Source organism: Macrobrachium rosenbergii, chromosome 15, assembly GCF_040412425.1.
Source record: "Macrobrachium rosenbergii isolate ZJJX-2024 chromosome 15, ASM4041242v1, whole genome shotgun sequence".
NCBI classification, from domain to species: domain Eukaryota; kingdom Metazoa; phylum Arthropoda; class Malacostraca; order Decapoda; family Palaemonidae; genus Macrobrachium; species Macrobrachium rosenbergii.
The window spans coordinates 43,476,366-43,497,658 of record NC_089755.1 but is presented as its reverse complement, the minus strand read 5'-3'; the positions used below and the strand labels follow the sequence as shown (position 1 = coordinate 43,497,658).

At 35.2% G+C, this 21,293-nt stretch overlaps 2 protein-coding genes across 2 annotated transcripts; one reads left to right on the top strand and one right to left on the bottom strand.

Annotated features, from left to right (window-relative positions):
• Positions 1 to 1,376: 1,376 nt before the first annotated feature.
• RNASEK (Ribonuclease kappa) lies at positions 1,377 to 10,307 on the top strand. The gene is made up of 3 exons (XM_067117498.1): positions 1,377 to 1,547; positions 3,800 to 3,922; positions 9,592 to 10,307. The coding sequence occupies exons 1-3, from the start codon at positions 1,479 to 1,481 to the stop codon at positions 9,679 to 9,681; spliced, it is 282 nt and encodes a 93-aa protein (XP_066973599.1). The 5' UTR covers positions 1,377 to 1,478; the 3' UTR covers positions 9,682 to 10,307.
• Positions 10,001 to 19,765, bottom strand: ath (ATP-dependent RNA helicase DHX33). Its single transcript, XM_067117493.1, has 5 exons — positions 19,595 to 19,765; positions 14,547 to 16,106; positions 14,148 to 14,312; positions 12,474 to 12,610; positions 10,001 to 11,080 (listed from the first exon to the last, which is right to left on the bottom strand). The coding sequence occupies exons 2-5, from the start codon at positions 16,101 to 16,103 to the stop codon at positions 10,828 to 10,830; spliced, it is 2,112 nt and encodes a 703-aa protein (XP_066973594.1). The 5' UTR covers positions 16,104 to 16,106; positions 19,595 to 19,765; the 3' UTR covers positions 10,001 to 10,827.
• Positions 19,766 to 21,293: the final 1,528 nt, after the last annotated feature.

The window sequence follows — 21,293 nt, the reverse complement described above, 5'->3', positions numbered from 1 at the left end:
CTGGTATGGTTAGACGTGTGCACAGGGAAGAAAACCTCTTTGTTTAGGCCTGAGAAACCAATGCAAACAAAACAGTCCAAATCTCTCTCAGTCAGTGTGAAAAAGAAAGAAGAGATAAAGAGAATTTTGGCAATATCATTCACAGATAAGTCTGCCCTTTAAAACAGAAGAGTGACTAAAGGATTCAATAAAGGCGGAAGGCAAACATTTTTACATTTTAGTTATGAATAATATGGAGAACAGATCAGACTGAATCGAAATAATGATGTTCGCACAGTATCAATGAAAACGGGAAATATAAAGTAAAAATAACTTGGCCTTGAAAGAGGCAGCAGGCTACTGAGTACTGAAAATTAAGTATAATTCTAAAACTCTGCGAAGTAAAAGGAAAGGAAAGACCCTTGCCGGACTGATGGATTGAAAAAATTGCGGGTACAGCGTGGTCTTTCTTACATACCGAGGGATTGTGTGCAAGAATGGCGACTGTATCTGTTTAGATAAAGTAGAAATGAATGGGTGAGTATTTGTCAACATACTTCATTATTGATAAAAACATAGAAAAGGAATTTGACAGGGGCAACTTTGTTTTTCTCTTAGGCAACACTAATTTGAAACACACACACACACACACACATCATGCGCTATTAAGTCGTTATTGTAGACGATTGCTCTTATTAGAGTTAATTTTTACTTAACAATTTATATACCTAAGAAAAATTACAATTCACTTTCAAAATGTGTCAGGTTTAACTTATATGTAAGCACAAATATTGAAGATACCGTATCCTAATGCATAGACATTGTAAGCAGTTAATATAATGTTTTGTGCTGTCTTGAAGATAAACCTTTAGTTGATCATGTTGCTTTTACTCAGACGAGTAATTCTCGTTTATTTTATTGTTATTATTATTATTATTAGTTTCAGCATGATGCCTGTTCAGTTATCTAGTCCCCATAGGTATATGTCTGTCCGTGTTTATTTAGATGTCTCTGCGGTGTTCCCGCTCACTGCGCTGTTTTAAGATTGTTTATTAGCTAGGTGTTGATTTCAGAAGAAAGAAAATGTCAGTTGCATTCATGCTTTCCATTTCGTCTATGTGTCACTCATTCGAAATATACCTTGAGGCACCTTTGATACCAGAAAACCTACAGAAAGAACGAAGAAGAACTGTCAGGTGACATTTGTGTATGAAACGCATTTATAGCAAAACAACTTTTAAAAGAAATTTTATATTTGTGTATGACTGTTGACCCTTGTATTTCTTATTTTGCAATATAAAATATTAATTATGATTTAATATACGAAATTAGGCTGTGTTTGTTGACCATTTTAGGGGTAATTCTTCAGCGACTGTAGATTTTGTCCTGATCACAACCAAAACAAAACAGCGGTCACGGGATATGTTCGCTCAGCTGATTGCTGATGAAGTGTATTCGAGAAAGTATACAGAGGAGTTCATAGTATCTCAACATTCAGAATGAAGTTTTGTGGGCCAAAATGTTCGTTATGCTGTACTATTTTAAGCGTCTGGGCCATCATCCAGTTGGTAAGTAGCAAAGACTAGTTATTGAATTGTAAGTTACTCGTACATTAACTTAATCCCGCAACAAATTTTTTAATATTCCGAGGCTACTGTGTTACTTTATTTATTAGTGTAATTAACATGAATCTTATATTTTTATGACCGGTTGTAATGTGTTTTATACATTCTGGGCATTTTATTAGTGCAAACCACACTTTTCTGGACCTTCCATTCAAACATGACTACAACACCCTAAGCCACAGAGTTAAATACAGGGGTGTAACCAAATCTAATGTAGGGTGCTGGGTCCTTACATGTCAAACTTATCGTTACATGTCAAACTTATCGGCAAGAGGATTCACAGATGCTGTGAATGATTATTAGTGAAATGTGCATATCCTGTACTGGTTAAATTGTGCACCCCCTCCATTTGTTACTGTGAAAAATGCCTCCTTCCTTTGTAAAACATTTTAACGAGAGCAAAAGAGTTTCTTAGCAAGTCCACCAGAGGGACAATGAAACATCTAGTTCTTACAAGGATGAAAACCTATATCTTATGTGGAAACAGCTTGTGAGTTGTGGTATCCCCCAGTAGGCCTATGAATAGCATCGGTTTTGCTTTAACTACTCAGTGCTGCACATAGACACATTACTCCCCCACTGTACACATCGACGGTGCACTTGTTAACTTAGGATGTATTAGCCTAGGCTGGTTATAACCATGAAATCTAGATTTAGAGCTCAGTTGAAGGTAATCAATGGGAGCTGGAGTATCAAAGGCCTTGTATATTCTTGTTTGTTGGTTTAAAGAGCAGGAATGTGGATCCAGAATGCAGTAGTGATAGAAAAAATTAAATTTTTGCCAAACCCACTTATTTAAGGGTTTGGCTGCCTATTTTGTGTTTGATGCATTTTTTTACCATTGCTGAAGCAAATTACTGTTTTATATTATACTGTGTTTGTAATTTCTTACTATATATATGAACAATGTTTTTTTTTATTGCTTGTCTAGTGTTTTACTCATTACTGACTGTTATCATTGGTGTTATATATAACAGTTACGGTGGTACCCGGGTGGGAAATTAATATTTTCAGTTTATGCAAAAACCAAAAACAAGTGGATTGCACTGGTGAGAATGGTGTAGAATGAATAAATCACAAGGTAAGTTGCCAGAAAACTGTGTGGTTCATGTCTATAATCTAATTACTGTAGTAAAATCTTGGGATGCATCAAAACCTGCCTTACCCTAACCTAACCTAGGGCACCAGGTCCTCGCTCCACCCTGATTACCGAGAGAACTATAAATCTTAAAAGCAAAATCAGCAGTGCACCCCATCCTAACTTTTGTATACTGAGGAAGTCAGGGGTGGGTCTTTGCCTTCCCTTCGCATTGCACAGTATAGTTAGCATATTCTTTACCTTATGATTTGAGTTTTGTTTAGAGGGCAAAATTTTTTTCTTTGTCCCAGTGCTGTTGATTGTTCCTCTTGCTCCATTCCTAGTAATATATCAATGGAAAGGATTACATCCAAGTGGATAAGCAGTCTTGTCCTAATTTTGCATATAAAACTTATCTATGTATGTTCATCATTAGCAGTACTTAGTAAAAGGCAACTGATGTTAAACTGAATCAGTCCATATCAGGTTAAGAAAACTGGGAAGTGTCGGAAAACATCCCAGAACTTCGCCTAGAGAACTGGGATTCTATTGTTGCATCTAGGTTAGTGCCTTCAGACTGATACCACAGTCTGGGTATTCTCCCATATGTTTAATAGAAGCTAATTAAGGTCATCCTTTACCTAGTAATGTTTAAGTGTATGAATTATTTTAAAGATGTAATGAAGTGATCACAAAATTCAGTTTGCTGAATGTGTTCCTTAGGCACTATATATTTGGTTTTATTGTCTTAAATTACATTGCCTTCATGGTAGTTACAGATTTATATTGCTTTATCCCCTTTATAGAAATATTTTCTTCTTGTTTCTGGTGCTAAGCTTTCGATTTAGGTGATTGAAATGTAGTCAGTTTGTGCACTTGGTAACTATACACCTTGTCTTATAATTGTCTTGCTTTCCACCATGAGGTGGCCTCAGGGTATGTTGCCTGATATGTTACTGTATTCTGGTCAATGTTCTGAAGTCTCCTCCATCTTCTCAGCTATTCATGTAATATGTAGCAGGTCACCATATCCCACATACAGTACATTTTGTGGACATCAGCGATATATTAATTGCAACTAATATTTCAAGTGTTCTTTTTTTTCTTATTTTTTCAGGGATTTATGGCCTTGTTCTTTGCCATCAGATCACCAGCATTCATTGAAGACTTGTCCATTCCTGAAGAAGCAGAACATGACCCCAGAACTTACCTAGAGGCTATGGATAAATCCTATTATCAGGTAAGAGCTGTAGATAAAGACAGATGAAACCAAATTTTTAACAAATGAAACTGGCTTGGCCAGTTATATCCCTCATGGCTCTTTCTTCAGTGAATGATAACATATAAATTCATGGTTTAACTACATTACATCCTCTTACTACTGAGATAGTACTGTACCTCCTTTTGTTTCTCATCAACATTCTTGATAAATTTAAGAATGATCATGGCATTCTAAAAGGTTTACCAATTATTTTTATTCTTTTCCAAATTTCCTTACATCAAGTGTAGTGTCGGTTACTGCTTTAAAATTGGCTTGAATTTCACTTTGAGCAGTAACCTGATGCACAGTTACTATTTATAATAATATACTTACATTCTTAAGATTATTATTCATAGTGAACATATATTCCTAAAAAACAAGCCAAAAGGTCGTAAACTTGCATAATACAATTCCTCAGAATAGAATACCTGTTTGAGAAGAAAATAAAAAGAAAGACAAAAAGGAATGGAAATGCAGATATACTATACTATACAGCATACATATTAAGTAACATCAATTAAAACCATGAAAAGCATTTACTGTAACACACAGTGATAGGTCAGCAACAAATAAATACCGTACTCTAATTCTTGCATATCAGAAGTAATGAAAAACACCCTTTGTTATGCAACTGAATGGCCCTTATTTTACTTGCCATACACTTGAAGCATAGTTCAATATTTACTCATTCTTTTTCCTCTACATATCAGACAATACTGATCGTTTTTTTCCCCTATCTTTGCCAAAATCCTAGCATGTAGTTATAAAAAGCAAAATGATTAATGACCACTCAACAGCTGGTCCCAAACCAAAGAATATCAGGTGGGTTAAGTTTGTCAGACAGGTCATAGAGAACTTGTAAAAAGTTAATAGTGCCAAATCTAAAAATGAACTCTTAATTATTATTATTATTATTATTATTATTATTATTATTATTATTATTATTACTATTATTATTTTTATTTGGAAGGTGAACTCTGTTCATGTGGAACAAGCCCACAGGGGTCATTGACTTTAAATTCAAGCTTCCAAAGAATATGGAGTTCATTTCAAATAAGTAACAGAAGGTATACTAGGAAGTACAGAAAGAAGGGAGCAGTTATTAGGAAAGAAAAAAATAAATTAAACTTTTGAATATGATCATTGGATCACAAATACTGTAGTTCTTTTATGCAGGATGGGCTTATGGAAAAAATGTTTACCTTGAAACTACTGTACGGTGATATTTTTATGAAAAATATAAATTCTTGCTGAACAGAAAAATTTTTTATAGATTTTGATATCATACACTTTGTTGGCATCTCCTGGCGTAGTCCACATCCTCCTGGTAATGCCACCGCTAGGGGTTCTTTATAACACATTGATCCAGCCCAAGTAATGGCTTGGCTTATTAAATCATGTCATGGAAAGGATAATATGCATTGCCATTGGCTGATTCTTAGGGCCAGTTTAAAATTTATTTTTATAAAGGTAATGATTTGCATGAATATTAATTTTGCTTATTCAGGCGACAGTTCTTGCACTCCATTCACTTAAAGACTGTTATACAATGCTAGATATATATATGAAGATAATTTTATATATTTGATATTCAACTTTACAATACATTATATTTACTAACTACACTCTTTTATTTATGGCTTAACTGGATGAGATGGTAAGTTAGTATCTTTAGAGTGTTTTCAGAACTGTAGTTAGTTATTCATTTGAGTGTTTACAATAATTATTTACTAGAATATTCTTAATAGTTACTCATTCTTTCCCTGATTATACATTACCTGTTCAACTAATGAATTTTAATAACAGGAGTTCAGTAGCTTTTCATTCTGAACTGTAGTTTAATGTATATTATTCCATACTGGATTGACTTTGATGTTTTACTGTTTGTTTAATGTTTTGCAATGTCCATAATGCCAGGTGTTTGCATATAAAAAATATGGTTTATTTAGGTGGTTCGTATCATTCTCTAGTGTGTTTGTGAAAAAAATAATTCAGACAAAGTGTGCCATTATGTAACTGGTACTGTAATTTTATACAAGTAACTTACAAAGTAATTACGTTGCTATTAGTTCCTACTTTTTGCAGCAGCTTGAGTTTTTAAATTCTACATTACAGTATTCCCCCCGTATTCGCGTTCTCACGATTCGCAGACTCACATACGGATTTCTCTTTGGAACATATCTACCCATTATTTGCGGAAAATTCGCCCATTCGCGGTATTTTTCACTGAGAAATATTGACTAAATACTGGACTTTAATCTCATTTTCATGACTAAATGCACTTTTTGTGATAAAACTATTAAAATATTTAGGTAATGCTCAAGTTACGATAATTCGATTTTGCAGTGGGGTAAGCAATTAATGCCAATATGACAATATTATTTATAAAATATTTTTCAATTTCGTGCGGGCGCAGGCAGCAGCCTAAATCAGGCGAGAGAGACCAAAATTACAATAGACAACTTTTCCTCCACCCTTTATCCATCTTCTAGTTAAAAAGTAAAAGAGAATGATAAAGTATTGTTAGTAACGTTATACTCATGCAGTCTTATGCGTACAAACAACAAAACCAAGAAATTGTTGTTTGCTTATATTGAATCAGATAACAACAGCCCGTTTACCTGGTGTTTCAACCATCGTGCAGTAATTACTGTAGGATATGGCAAAAATGACGTTAAGTAGAAAAGGAGATATATTTTTGCTATTATACCCTTATTAAATTTATGGATATAAGATCAAGAAATATACTGCTAAATTTAAGCTGCAAGTTGTAGCTGAAGCTGAAAACAATGTTCAAAACCTGTAATGACTATATGTAAATTATCATGCATCGGCAACATGGATGAAACTCGATCATAATTAAAATGGGAGAGAAAGTATTTTCATCAAAACTACTGGGTGTGAAAGAACACGTTACTGTTATTTTGTGCCGATAAACAATAAATACATAAAGCTCGTATTATGATGAAATCAAGCGAAAATAGCAAAGCGGAATCTTGAATTTTTTTTACACAAACAAACGCCCCCAAACGCCATCACGGTCATCATCTATAACGAAATAAATAGGTAAATTAATTTCACAACGAGGCCCGATATTTAGTTATATTTCGACTTAAAAACGCTCAGTATAACAAAAATAGCCTTGCCCTTGTAAATAAAGTATCTAGACTCTGGAGATTCATTTACGCTAACTAGAAGAAAAGCGCCAGAATCGGTTAAATGCGATGGAATAAACATCATGTAAACATTTCCAAACTAAAACATTGATGATCACTATGATGTAATTTATAATACAAAAGCAATATAAGAAATATACAATATTATTGGATACAGTGAATTAAGGCATAACATTTTAAAAGATCCATGGAAAAGATGCATATTACCGTTATGTTGGCGTTGTATAACACGATATCATAATATAAGTAGAGTATAATGTAGGCTACTACTGTGTATGTATACACAATATACCATAGTGTAATTAAAATAATTCTTGTTTGTTATCCAATTTCTCTTTGTATTGAATTATCATAAGTCACTTTGCATGAACCTCCAGAATTAGCTGATATTGATAATTACTATACCGTGTATGTAAAGTTGGAGAGACTGCAGTGCATTTTGACCATTCAGTGGCATTCGAGCGCCCAGTGATGTCCGTTGTGCAGTGGATTCCGAGCACCTGGAGGGAGCTGAGCGCTCCAACCATTGTTTGGCAACAGAATGTCCAATGTCGGATCATCCTGTTAAATGTTCTCTTTCTAAGAAGCGTTCAGTGCTAGATCGGCCTTTAGCCGAGTGTCCATCTGTCTCTGGTGTGGTTCTTCGGTGTCAATGGCTTCTCCTGTGACTTCTCCTCCGCCTGTATTGACACAGTTGCGTGCTTGTTTGGCGCCACCACCTGCCAAGCGTTCAGCGCCACGTACTGCTCTCCACGAGTGCCCCATACGGTCAGATTTGGTGAGTGTCAGTGTTTCTGCAGTGCAGGACTCTTCCTTGGACCCATTCTAATGTCGACTAGACAACATTTTGGACCTTTTGAAGAAGCCTTCATCTACGGTTTCAGGAGCAACCAGACTTAGCTCCTCCTTCGATTTTGTCCTCAGAAAAAGACATAGAGAAGGCTCAACCCACATTGGCTTATGCTTCTTTATTGAAGTACTTTTTATATTGCTATCTGACGTTCTCTCTTTCGGCTCCATCGTCTCCAGGTTCTGCTTTATGATGTTGCTCTCCTGTTCCCCGAAGAAGTCTTGTCCTGTATTGGGTGGTTGTCTGACAAGGATCTCGGGAAGACTACCCTTTCCAGCCCCCTCCGTGTTCACTCTGTTCCTTATGAAGAATGAAACCCATCAATCTGGTCTCTTCATTTCTCTATAAGAACCTAACAAGTATCATGGCGGACACACCAGGAGAGTGTTCTGTCTGATCAGAGCTCTCAAGTGTTACCTTGAAAGAACTAAGAAACATCAGAGGTCCACTGAACCTCTGATGTTCAGAAAGAACCCATCTTGTTCTGTGTCCAAGAACGTGTTGTCCTTCTTTTGATAGATAAGTAATCTCTCTAAATCCACAGTGGTATTCAGGGAGGTTTACCCATTGAAACTTAAAGCCCACGAAATCGCGGTAGTCACCACTCGCTGCATTTTAAACACAATCTGTCGCTCTCCACTACTCTGCTATGTATTGAAGCGTAGATCTGTTTTTGTCTCTCATTACTTACGCAGTGTAGAGACCACTTATGAAAACTGCAGTACATGAAACCATTCTCCGTGGCTGGTTTGGTACTGGGAGGAAGGATGGGAGTGTATCTTCTATTTCTCTATCTACTCACCTTGGTTTTAGGTGATTTGAGTTATGGGAAGCTTAGGGTACTGCGTGCTTGGAGTACCCATCAGTCGATGTTTTTAATGGATTAAATTTTTGGTTTTTCGTGTTGTGTGGGTAACAAAATTATTTGATCGATTTTGTCTTGTATTGTTTCCTAAGGCAAGGGCATATCTTTGTTTGTTATGACACTTGGCAACCATCAGAGCACTCCTTGGTCACAAGGCACCACTGAGTGCAGAGGCGACCCTCAGCTTTACCAACACTACAGGTTGATGATGAGCACTGCCCAGAGCAGTACCTGTCTGCTGTAGCACTCTTACCAGGTCTGGTTACAACAAGCATTTACCAGTGCTGGCTATCTATCTATTCAAATTCATCTCCATTACTGAGTGTTTTAGAGAAGTTGGTGTCCATGTATCCAACCTCCTGTCTATGTGGGATTCAGCCCAGTGTAATTACTTGGCAAGTTACTTTTATAAAAATGACATATTTATAATAAAATAAGGTTTCATATACTTGCCAAGTAATTACATGATCCAGGCCTCTTGCCTCCCCTCTCATGGACATAGAGCATGAATGAATTGAGCTCTTAAAGTTAGTTGTACCTATTCTTCCCGAAAGTTAGGAATTAGGTTACCTACACCAAAACAGTAGAGTGCCAATGCGAAATTTAAAAACTTAAGCTGCATAAAGAAAGTAGAACTAATAGCAATGTAGGCTAATTGCTTGGTAGTATATATAAACCTTATTTTTATTATAAAAAACGCAGTGTATTCTGAAACCATCGTGTGTTCAGATATAACTAGTTTCCTTGTCTTCCACAGATTGCAACAAATTGTGGGATTGCTGCTGGATTGTATGGTGTCACTTTGGTAGTATCAGGATGGCAGTGGTATCTTAATAGCAAGAGCTAAACCTTCATGATGCCTTAATAGTCTTAATAGGACTGACTCTTGGAATGCTATTTATTTTTGTCACTTTAAAATTGCCTCAGGCAAGTAGTCAGAATCCCTGAAATGTGGTAAATGTTGGCATTTCAGTTTTTTGTACAGTTATACAGGTTAATTAAAGGCTGCAAATTTTGGTGGAAAACATTTGAGTTTGCATGAAATGTCTGAAAAATTTGAGCACCAGTTTTACACGTCTATTAAGGGCTACAAGTGTAGGTCTTTTCTTACATACAATTTAATTACCAAGAGTGGTTGTGTTTTTAATGATAGCCAAATCATAATCTTTAAGTTTGAAAGAACTTTAATAAGGGACAACTGCAAAAATATTTGGTTTATAAACATGATTTCCACCTGTTTTTCGGTGTTCTGTTAATGGTGATGTATATACATATAAGTTTAGGAACATTATAAGGTTTTAAATGTTATGAAAATTCTGGGAATGTTTGCTTGCCATGATCGGAGTAAAATACTTTTTAATGAGCTACGTACATGTTTATACATATATTAGCACCTTTTCACATTCCTGTTATATATATATGTAAAGTTTTATAACTAATGGCTTAGGCAAAATAAAAATCTAAACAGCATTACTTGTTTCATATCCCTAAACTTTTCTGCCTCACTGAACTGGACCTCTACTTTGTATTAATCATACCTGAGTAAATTATCTTGAAATATGGCAGTTTTACTGCAAAATTACTTCAACTTATTTGTTGCAGGAATGGATTTTAGTCTTGATAAATACATTATTGGTACAGTTTGGTGTACATGGATAAACCAAGAATGATCACTATGAAACATATGAGGTATGCAAGTATTGTACACAGTACTATTTTATCATTTTACAAATGAAATACTGCTGATAAAAAATATAATTAGCAAAAGCTATTGCACTGACAAATGAAATCTATGCATAATTTAATATTTTATCTAAAAGTGAACATAAAAAGATTTGGTGCAAACAAGACTGCCTGCAACTCATGAAAATATGAATGTTAATTTCATATAAATATAGTACAAGGTATTTACACCTACAAAATATAGCCATTTATAAAAATATAAATCTATCAAAGATAAAAACAGCAACAGTGCTAAATAATTAACAAGGCGTTATTTTTTCATGTGCCTCTTTCTGAAATAGTCTGGTGCAACCTCATAAAGCCAGTCGGCATCCACTGCCGAGTTGATGTGCATGTAAGCTTTTCCAGTATGAACCAGTTCAGTGAAGAGCACATAAGCTGGTTTCCCTCCAAACAAGACAGAAGCAGGATGTATTGCACATTCTTGTCTGGTACTGAGAGTTAAGTACTTTCCATCCAACTGCAACTCTGCAACACTAGTAAATAAACCAGCTACCAAACACCTGTGTGAAAATTTTTACTTCTATCAGCAAAATTAACATGAAAAACTACATGATAGTTAGCTGTATGGAATTTACTAAGAGATAAAGAAATGTTATCTTACCTTGCTGAAATATTTATGAAAGAGAAAAGAAATGGACCCGCCAGTACATGCAACAAGATTACATACCATTGATGAGTAACAAAAAAGGTCTCCCAATTCATGAATTTATGTTAAAAATAGAAGTTACACTGAAAACTAAAGTCCACAAAATAACTGAAAATAGAAGACGGGGTAATTGCTCTTCTATATCACACACAAAGTGATGAATACCTAATAGAATTGTAAAATGTTACATAACATGAAATAGCATAACTTTTCTAGTAACCACTACTAACAAGAGAAAAACTTTTGCCCTCCCTTCTGTACTTATTCATAACTTCCTGTTCTGGTGTTAAGTACATATCTTACCCAAGATATTCATACCAGCTAGCTATCACTACTTATGCAGGATGTACAACCATTCTGAGAAACAAGCCAAAAGGTTGGTTATTAACAGAACAACATTCAACAGAATCCAGTGCCCTAAATACATGATAAGAGACCCTACATAATTACTGCTTCTGCAACACAGTTAGTAGGTTTCAACCATCATTTTGATTCTTATATGTAGCATACCTAAATTTCATAAGTAGCAAAATATTCAGACTTCTGTGTTTCAGATTCAATAACGTACAGTGGATTTGGAGTTTTCAGATACCCATTCCTTTTTTTTTTTTATAACAACCAAGATAGGTGTTTAGTTCTGCACTTTGTAAAATTTATGTCTCCACAAGGGAAGCACAGAATTAGCATATTTTTTATATCAGGTATGGATAAAGTATTTCAAAAAAAGGACAATGTAAGTTTCAAGTCTTTAAATCTGCTTATTTTTGCTGAAGTGAAATGTAAGCTGTATCGGCAGTTCAATGCAAAGGTAAGTGATGAGAGTGAGGGAGTAAGATTGGTTGGAAGAAAAAAAATGAAAGTCATTATTATATGGGGGAAAAAAGTTATGAGGGAAATGAATGTTTATATTCTGGTTAAAAGTAAGTGAGATGAACAGTGTAATGGTAAGAGCTGGGTGTCAGCACCGTATACACATACACTTGAAGGGTTGACAATTCGTCATCTTTTTCTAGGCTTTAGAGCATAGGACTTCAGTGTTCTAAGCTAATGCAATTCATAGCAGAGTCATCAAGGTAATAATCCCTACATTAACAAAAAAATATAAATATTTTAAATGACATAATGCCACTGGCTGAACTGTGCCTCAGCTTAGCCACACCCTTGTTTCCTAAATGTTCCAATAATACTGTAAAAAGCACTAATAACTAATATGCAACATAATACCTAAATACATTACTATACAGTACCTGCGAACTGGTTCCAAGTTTTGCTGACAGGAAATAATTGGAATATTACATCTCTGACAAACTTGCACTAGCTGTTTGCGAACCTCCACAGCGTAAGATATATTTCGAAAATTCAAAAAATTTTCATGGCACCACATCTGAAAAAAAAAAAACATCACTTTTGAGTTTACTATTGTACTTCAAATGCTTTAAACAAATGGCCACTACTACAAAAGCAAACTAACTAAGTCATTCATGATTAAATATGGAGTGCTGTTTATAATAAAGAGTGAATAATTAATATACAATTTTACAGTGCATCTGAATTTTCCTTACTTCATTATTATACCAACAATGCAACAAGCTACACGTAAGTTCTATATATTCAAGTTATTCAATATTTTTTAGTCTAACAAAGTTTAAACTTTATTTCCTTGAAAGATATGTGTGTGTGTGTGTCAACTAATAATACTGTACACTGTACTTGGGAATATAATGTTGGTTCTTTCAAGGTTTTTGTCTTATTTTTCAAAGTAACATGCCTGTGAGAATTAGACCAATGAATCATCGTTATAGAGCTTGCCAAAATGGCTTGCTATTGAATGAGAGGTGAAAACGAGTAAAGTTAAAGAAGTTTGACAGTTAAGCATGAAGAGACCAAAGGGAACAGATAAAAAGAAAAAGGCAGAATGTAATCCAGCTGGATTTCCAATCATAGGATCTTGGATTAAATTATTTGGAGACACTTCTATTTTATCCCCATGCCATGTAAATCTTTACTCCTGCCAGTCTTAGTTCTTCAAAAATCAACTTTTATAAAGTAAAGTTTCAACCATTCCTCCAATCTACCATTTTCAAATCAGAGAATCTTGAATTGACTGACTTGGATATGCTTCCATTTTATCTCTATGCCATGTAATTCTCTTTATTTCTACCAGTCTTGGTGTCTTAAAAAATTAACTTTTAAAAAGTGAAATTTCAGCCATTCCTCCCATCTACCAATTTTCTTGCCTCTTCTATTTGCTTCAAAATTTTCATCCTCCTTTTAATTTAAGAAATTATTAGTATATGAACTGGTGACAAAGGCTGCCACTAACATTCACCTATAATTTTCTGCTTCTTAAGAAAATGCAGACCACATGTTCAAGGTTAACACCCAATAAAAACTCTTTTTTGAGGTACAGAGGAAGGAAGCAGAGATGGAACAGGTGTGATGGATGACAGGATATGCTCAACCCAGGGAGAAACAAGTGGTTAACACTCATCTTCAAATGGAACAGAGCTGTAAACATAAAACAAGTTCTTTCAGACAGTTCCCTAGAAATACTTGCAGGCTAACTCAGAAAATTCAAAGAGCAAAAAATAGACTGATTACAGTAATTCTTATCAATTATATCATGAATATATCTGCATTAAAAGTAGAGAATTTCATACCATACTTACATTCCTGTGACTTTAAAGTTTCATAAGTTTTCCCTTTTCTTTAATGGATTAATCACTGCAGATGAAATTAGCAAAGAAAACTCTTCAAGAAATTTAAGTAAGTGGAAACGAAGACTAGTCATATCCAAATACAGTACTCCTAATTCTTCTACACCTCCATCTTCTCCCATTTTGTTGGTTCAATTTAAATCAAAATATTCCTGAGATAAAATATAAGGGACCAGATAATTTCCCAAACATTTATATCCTCACCTTGCTTTCCTTTGAACTTTTAAAAGCTCGGAATATCTTCAGCATTGTGATGTGGTCTCCTTCCACAGATGAAAACTTCTGACGAACTTTAGCTGCCAGATCCTTCTTCCCACTTGGATTGACAAATATTGTTTCACTTGACAATACAGCTATAATAGTCAGTATCTGAACCATAACAATGGAAAAAGAGAATACTGTCAATCTACCTTGGTAAAATTACACAGGTAAGATTTACAATACAGTAATTAAAACAATAAAAACCATAAATGAAAATTCAAAACAGCTTAATCATAATTATGTAAAACTAAATACTGTAATGCTACATGGGCTGTTATGATTTGTGCTATAATAATAATGCTTAATGAACAAAAAAATTAAAATTAAACAAAATGAACTAACCTCATCAGTACATCCATACTCTGGACCACTAAGGATCGTCTTTGCATATCGAGGTTCAAGGGGAAATTGTGCCATTCGTCTCCCTGCTGGTGTAAGTTCCAGACCAGGAGAAGTAACGACACCCCCAATCAATGCTAGTTGTTCAATGGCTTGTTTTACACTATCTACACTAGGTTTGTCTATAAAGTCAAAATTCATAACATTTTTCACACCAATTGCCAGCAACTGCAGTATAACGCTAGCCAAATTTGTCCTCAGTATTTCAGGCACAGGATTGATGGGCATAGCTTTGAACTCTTCTTGTGTATAGCCACGATAACAGAATCCCTCAGCTTCCCGCCCTGCTCGACCAGTTCTCTGCCATGCTTGTGCTTGAGATATTTTTTTAACTTTGAGAGCATCAAAGCCACTACTTGCATTATATGAGCGAATTTTTGCTCGACCTGAATCCACAACATACTTAATGCCTGGTATTGTTATAGATGTTTCAGCAATATTTGTACTAATAATAACTTTCCTTTCTCCTTGAGCAGTTTCTCGAAAAACGTCTAACTGTTGGTGTGATGGAAGAGCTGCATAAAGTGGATAAACTCTTAATTTAGGATATTCCAGAAGGCTGGGATCTTTTGCAATTTGTTTCAAGCTAAAGACAACTGAATCAATTTCTTCCTGACCTGTTAAAAAGACTAAAATGTCATGCTGTGCTGGAGCTTCCTTGTGGATTTGAAAGATGGTGCTCATGCAGGTCATTACATAATCTTCTTGTTTTTGCCTAGCATAAAACATTTCAATTGGGTACTGCCGCCCCTCTAAATATAAAACTGGAGCTTTGTTAAAATAAGTGCTAAAATGATCAACATCCATTGTTGCAGACATGATAATAATTTTCAGAGGTTCCTTTCCTTGCACCTTTCGAGATCTCTGGGCATCTTTCACAATACCAAACAACACATCAGTACTTACAGTACGTTCATGAGCCTCATCTAGGATAACCCAGCTATATTTGGACATCAGAGGATCAGATATTGCTTCCCTCAGTAACATTCCATCTGTCACATACTTCAATTTTGTTGATGGTGATACTGCCTCCTCAAATCGGACAGAGTAACCGACTAAACCACCCAACTGGGTATCCATCTCTTCTGCTACTCTCTTGGCTATACTGATAGCTGCAACACGTCTAGGTTGGGTGATACAGATTGCACCCTTCCGATCCCATCTTTCTTCATGAATGTATTGGGGAATCTGAGTTGTTTTGCCACTCCCTGTTTCACCAATGACAATGACACTTTCACTCTTTTTCAACTCCTCAAGCAATTTTGAACGGGCTGGAAAGATTGGAAGTGAATGTCTCTGCTTTAAGATCTTCTTCATCTGATCTGGACTTTTGACAGGACTTTTAACACCAGCCTGATTTGGACTTGAACCATTCTGCCACTTATTTTTACCAAAACCATTGTTATTCTTCAGAGGAGACTGGGAGCTAGCACCTGCAGAATGTAATGCAAAACTCTCACTCTTTGCTTTCTTCAAAGGAGGCTCTTGGAAGCCTGCCATGTTCTGCAATAAAATGGGTAATGTTAGTTAACTTTTTAAGCAAACAAGATTTGCTTGATACACTTTCATAATACATAAGGTGTTATAGAAAAATGTTCTCAACGGTTTAAAATTACCTTCAATATCCCATAGTAAACAAACAGTAGTTTTACATACACTTTATTTCACACATTGATTATGCATGAAGCAAATACTGAACAAGCTATTCAGTGACTACTTAATAATTAGCAGTAGCCCATAAAGCTCACAAATAACAACATGAATATGGTGAAGCAAGACTACTGCAATCATGGTCCTCGCCCTCAAATATATCTCCTGGTGACATTGGGCATAAATCAGAATTCTCATGATATGGAACACATGTTACATAGAGGTAGAACACCTATGTTTGAAGTCATTTAAGTTGGAGATAAAGTCTATCCAACACACAGAGAGGACTCAAATTACCTTCGTAATTGAGGTCCAGCTCTTCTCTTGGATGCAAGTTGAAAGCTGTAAAAGCAAGGTCTCTAAAAGAATCTGTAATAAATCTCTAATTAAGGACCATCCTGCAGAAATTCTAATCCTCATAAGAGATTTTTATGAAGAGATCACTACAGCCATTTCAAGATTATGATGAAATAAAAATTGTATACTGCTATTTGTTATAGCATGGAACATAAATTGCTTTTGGTCACTTAAAAATTCTGCATACTTAGCCTATTTTTGGAAGAACATAGGGGAATTTACAATGAAGGCATTTCTAGTATTGTACCTTGATAAACTTGCTGCATAAATTTAGTATGTTTGCTTTAATAGTGTGCGTACCAATCACATTCACAGAAATTTGTAACAGCCTGCCAATAAGCGAAGCCATAAACAATGTAAGGTGGACTATGCCATATTGTGGATCTCCCACAGGACCTATTAGTTTAAAGCATAAAAATATGACACTGGCTAACTCACCAACTTGTAAAGTCTAGGTCTACCTTCTGGTTTGCACCATAAGCAATGTTGAAAATCAATGGATTTTTTGATAACTGCAAAATTTGGGGTTGTATCTCATGAAGACTAGCCCAGCAACCTTTGGTAATTAACCTATATCTTACTCCATTTATATACAACACTGTTTATTCCAAATTACATTTATTGTATATTTCAAGCTTAAGGATTTAGAGCACATTTAATCAAAATGCATAGTTAATTTCCTATGATTTGATTTACTTTGCTTCTGAAAATGAAAGAACAGCCTTCAGCATAACTGAGTTTTTACATATAAAATACATATTGGCCACAGGAATCATACATCTATACAGTACAGATATATAGTTTTTATCGACTTCAACTTAATCTATTTCAACAGTTAGTGGTGGAACATGAATAGGCAGTGTATAATGGAGGAAGACAGACGACTGCTTTTATTACAACCAGAATACAACTGTCCGTAGCTAATGCCTATTGATATAACAATACAAGTTTTAATTCAAAAGTTTGTATATATGGAAAAAATAAAATTTCAATCTTTAGGTAAAGTAGTCTGTATCAAAACAATTTTGGCTGAGGTGCATCAAAATGACTACAGCCTACGAGTGTTTTTTTTTACTTTATTACCTTTCCTCAATTTATTGAACTTTTTTGCTTTGTTCTCAAGTCTCCTTAACATACTTATTACAAAGGGCATAATAAATCATAACTCTATGTAAAGTTACTGTTACCTATATATTTAAAATCTTTCGTTCATGTCTGTGGGGCTGGTATTAAGCACAACACTCAAGTGAGTGTGCCTAGTATTGAAGTAAAAATTTGTGTACTGAATTAATGATAATTCTACAGAAGAGCATTTGAAGGGCATCATGTTGAGTTGCAACCCCTAGGTGATGAACATAAAAACAAACAACAGACGTTCATTTCTTAAATGACATTGGTAAATTAAATGGTAAAACTGGAGACTAATTCCGTGGCCTGGTTCCCGCCAGTTGCCAATTGGAATATTTACTGCCTTTTGTTTGTGCTTTTGATTATGTTTATGGTTTTCATTTATATTTATATTTACTGTCTTTTGCTTGTTTTTACACTCATCCCCAAGAGGCTGATACTAAACACAGTGCCTATTTTACACATAAACTAGTAGTTACAAACCGGAAGGACATGGTAGTGGCCTTCAGTTTTATCTCTCAAATTACCTCACCTGCACTGAATTACACACACCCATTTCTATAATGTTCGGCCAAAAAATTTCATTAATAAACAATATCTGCGCGTGGAGCTCTTCTACAGAATTACCAAACTAATTTTATGAATACATTAAATGACTTTTAGTTTATCTTTATGGAAACAACTGGTGGTAAAACTGAAGAGTGCTACCATGGCCTGGTTCCCAAAAGTCACTGATTGGAATATTTGCTGCCTTGTGTTGGTGATTCTGTTTATGTCTTTTGTTTATATTTCTGGTATTTTGCCGTCTCGTTTATCTTTTTACGTTCATACCCAAAGGGCTGATACTAAACACAGGGCCCACTTTGCACATAAACTGGTAGTTACCAAACCAGAGCGTGGAAGTAACTTTCAGGTTTATGCAACTCGTCTCCCCAACTTAGGCTAGCCTACATCCTATGTAATGTACCGTACTTTAGGTGATTTTGATTTGCCAATTACCATCCAATTAACCTACACTTACCAAAATATCCAACATAAGATGTAGCTGGGTAAAACTTGAAACTATTACCATGGCCTGGTTTCCGCCAGTCGCCGACCAGAATATTTACCAACTTTAGTCCCAACCAGAATATTTACCAGTTTTAGCCCAAGTTTTTGTTTATGTTTATGTCTTTTGTTCATGTTTATATTATTTACCATCATTGTTTTATGGGCAAGTGTATAACGACAAGAACAAATTCTGTAGACAAAAGTAAACCTTACCTTTCCTAGAATGCCATGTCTTGACTAACCAGACCTTACCTTCCTAAACTCACTTAGGGTGCCATGCTCTGACCTGGGAGGGGGGGGGGGTTTGCACCCCTGGACCCCACCCAACCAATACTAAACATTGGAGACAATGAACTGGACTAACCCTCCATTCAGAGGTCATCCCAACATTCTGCAAACTACCCCTTTATTGTTTTACGTTCATCCCCAAGGGCCTGATACTAATCACGACGCTCATTTTGCAGGTAAACTAAGCTGCCTAGTCAAACAATGATGGGTAGAATGCAGAGTAAGCGGTCACGAATTACTTAGGGGAGTCCAGCCCCATCCAGATTAGAACACGGTGTCCAAGGTCAGGTTAGGTAACGGTAAGTCTGAGTCTGGTTAGGATATAGTTAATTAGAAATGCCTAATAAACCTAGGGCAGCCCTGACCTCCCACTCTGCATTCGCTCTATAATGACATAACCTTGACCTTTATTACCGGTAGACAGGGGGAGGCCATACATCAAAATCGTCATCCCCCTCTGTTAGGCTCAACTGCAGGAAACAAATTAAGCCTACTATAAAAGTACGCAAACATCTTACCGAATTAATGATAAAACACTTCTCGTTTCACCTATGTCTAATCTCAATACACTTATCGTTTCATTTATGTTCAATTTAGTCAAATCGCAAGTTCAAGGGGTAAGTAACGTGGTAGACTTGTGCAGAGTACACCTTGTTGCTGTATGTAAACAGACACCATAAGGTTACCTCAGGTATTATTGACAAATCAATAGTGACCTGGGTTGAAGTACATTAACAGCGTAGTAAATGATGTCCGTGTGATGAATCAGATGAATGAACATAGGTTGTTTACGGTTTTTTGTACCGTTTACTGGCTTTTTACTGTTCATTGTTTTTTCTGTTTATTGTGTTTTTTCATTCTTTACTGTTTTTTCCTTGGGTCCCACCACACCGATGACGCCCTGCTAGACCTGCAACTCGATTCATCACAAGCATAATGCAGACACAATCTGGGGGTTTTCTTTGATTTTACGGCGTATGCATGTTAATAAATCAATCTACACTTTTACAGTACTCAGGAAAAAGAAAAGCCTTTAATTTTTTCTAGAAACTTTGGTCCAAATTAAGTACACTATTTCTAAGAAATAATGTACCATATGACGCAGGGCACAAATTGCAACTAAAAACTGAACTGAATTACTGGAAGGATTTTTTATGTATTGTCATAAACTCGTATACGAAACTGCATTACAAGACATCTCGAAATACAAATTCTCATGAAAATGATAAATAGAATGTTTTAATGTAGATTGGCTAACCAAATAAAAAAAAAAATTACTGGGGCTCATAAATGTCAATTTCTATGATTCGACTAAAAAATATTTCACCAAGTTCTCTTATTCAAGATCATAACTAAATAGAATGACATGTTTTAGTCTTGAGACAGTAAAAAAGAAAGAGTAAACACCTTTTAAATTTTAGAATTAATCTACAAGTAACGATTCAAATATGTCTAAGGAAGTTTTGGAAAGTGAGCAGGTAATCTTATTTTTGATGCAAAGCTATAGAGGAGCCGAATTTAAATAAAGTTCGGGATATTTGATTCTTCAGTGGAAAATTTAAAGGGTACTCTAAGTCTGTGAAATAATATCTTGCGTTACTTTGATAATTCAGCATACGAGTATAATGTGTAGAACACGGTTTAAATTGCTTTCTTCTTTCATCATGCAGTTGGAAATAATGAAAGTCCTCCCTCATAGCCACTGCCACTGTCATCTCTTTTAGGTGTTAAGGGTTACAGCTAGTTTACAGTCTCAGCCGTCCTTTTTTTGTCAGCACATACTTGCTAATCTTTCACCACGTATTTTTCATATTCATAATTCAGCCTATGTTGCAGGTGCTTTTATTTAATTATGCGTATTATGTTATTCGTTCCGTGTATAAGGTGATTTTTATCGTTATTTTCCATTTATATGTCAAATGGTACAATTTTATTCCATCGTTGGACTTCTTACCAACTAAAGAAAAGGTAAAACAGTTTGAGTGGCAATAAATTCATATATAATAATTCAGAGGTGTATTGAGAAATAATCTAGAAATAGAAACTAACTGGCAGTCCATCATGTTATATGGATTAAACTCTGAACATAGAGAGCCGCAACATGGCCAGTATTACAAAGAAAGTAAAATAAGAAATTTAGTTTAGAAATACATGGTATTTAGTTTAGAAATATATAGTATTACAAAGACAATAAATTTAAACAAACACAAGAAAAGG